Source organism: Salvelinus fontinalis, chromosome 2, assembly GCF_029448725.1.
Source record: "Salvelinus fontinalis isolate EN_2023a chromosome 2, ASM2944872v1, whole genome shotgun sequence".
In the NCBI taxonomy this organism is placed as follows: domain Eukaryota; kingdom Metazoa; phylum Chordata; class Actinopteri; order Salmoniformes; family Salmonidae; genus Salvelinus; species Salvelinus fontinalis.
The window spans coordinates 95,230,286-95,232,021 of NC_074666.1; the positions used below are offsets into that span (position 1 = coordinate 95,230,286).

Consider the following 1,736-nt stretch of genomic DNA (forward strand, 5'->3'; position numbering starts at 1 on the left):
GCCAGGTTAGAGAGCAGGTCAGTTTTAGGGGAAGTAGTTCGCTAGAATAGCTCCTGAATAGTCTAGGAAGGACTATGGTTAGGTCTAGTTAGGCCACCGTGTCAGAAGGACACTGGTCGATAGTCGACTAAACAGTTGTTGCTGGCCGTCGGGTTAGCATTCAGACTAACTGTTACCGTTAGGTAGCTAACACCTTGGACATGGCTGTTGCAATGGCAGACACTAACTAGCTTGTTAAATCAGGCGAATATTAGACGCCTGCAATCTAAATAGCTAGATAACGTTAATGTCCACGAACTAGCCATCCTTATCCGTTTGGTGTAGTTATTTTTAACTAACTAATAAGAGTTAGTCGCCGGCCTAGCTAACGTTACCTATTGTACCTAACGTTAGATGTTAGTAAATAGAAAGACCGGATGTTCCGATGCGAACCCTGTCCAGTTTAGCTAGCGCCATGACAGGCTAGTCAATGTAGCTAGCTGGCAGTACTCTGTCCAGAGAATTTATCCGTTACAGGGTTGAATCCCGACAAAAAAACAAAATGAAACCGTAAACGCTTTCACGGCGTTTTAGTTAGCTAACGGTAGCTACCTGTCAGGCGGATTTTGATGCTGGAGCCGTTCCTTCGAACCCCAGGACCCGACATCACAACGGGAGAACAGTTACTTTAGACTCCGTTTTGGGGGTCGCTCCAACACACCAACTCGACACTCCTTCCTGGGGATAGTACTCTAGGTTGTCAGAATATGTGGCTTGTGTCTGGCTTCCTCAGGGGGAAATGTGTACTATTTCCTGGCGAAATCCCCCGTCCCGACCGAGCCGCAACACAGACGGACATTTTCGGTGGCTCTGGACCATAGAATTAGAATACTAGAATGGGTTGAACCTTCTTATGTTTGTCTTAAGGGCGGCCATGTTGGTCAGGGAGTCGAGCAACCATGGTTTCCCAGTGCTGTGATAAGATATTGTGAAAAAATAATGAATGTGAATCATTTATCTGCACTGTATGTGTGTTAGCTAGCTGACCAGCCAGTTTTAGAGGAATGATTCCATTATTTATTTTAATTAAATGCCAACACGCCATTCAAACAATGCAGTCAATCCACCACAGCCAACAAACAAAAATGGACATTTATATTCTGTAAACATATATTTTAGTATAAAGAAAATGTGTATAAAATCCATAAATTGTATTTATTATTATGTAAGGTAGATGGCTATGCATTCTATAGAAAACAATGAACAATGTGGAAGGTACTGTATGTTCCATGACATGCTAGTGGAGTGGAACTAACCTTCCACGGAGTTGATTGTCCCTTTTATACCATGGCTATCATTTAGAAATGTGTTTGTTTGTCTTTAGAAATGTTTGTTTGTCTGTAGAAATGTGTTAGTTTGTCTTTAGAAATGTGTTTGTTTGTCTTTAGAAATGTGTTAGTTTGTCTGTAGAAATGTGTTAGTTTGTCTGTAGAAATGTGTTAGTTTGTCTTTAGAAATGTGTTTGTTTGTCTGTAGAAATGTGTTCGTTTGTCTTTAGAAATGTGTTCTTTTGTCTGTAGAAATGTGTTTGTTTGTCTGTAGAAATGTGTTTGTCTTTAGAAATGTGTTTGTTTGTCTTTAGAAATGTGTTTGTTTGTCTTTAGAAATGTGTTAGTTTGTCTGTAGAAATGTGTTTGTTTGTCTTTAGAAACATCCACTGAGTATCTAGCAAGTTTTCTAGATATCTACAGTAGTTG

At 40.1% G+C, this 1,736-nt stretch overlaps 1 protein-coding gene across 2 annotated transcripts in view; it reads right to left on the reverse strand.

The window, feature by feature from the left end:
• LOC129832338 (E3 ubiquitin-protein ligase SMURF1-like) overlaps positions 1–955 on the reverse strand; it is a 54,709-nt gene extending 53,754 nt beyond the window's left edge. For both annotated transcript variants that reach the window (XM_055896347.1, XM_055896338.1), the window contains exon 1: positions 592–955. In XM_055896347.1, coding sequence (XP_055752322.1) covers positions 592–646 — 55 coding nt within the window. In that variant the 5' untranslated portion in view covers positions 647–955. The remainder of the gene's footprint in view (positions 1–591) is intronic.
• Between the last annotated feature and the right edge of the window lie 781 nt (positions 956–1,736).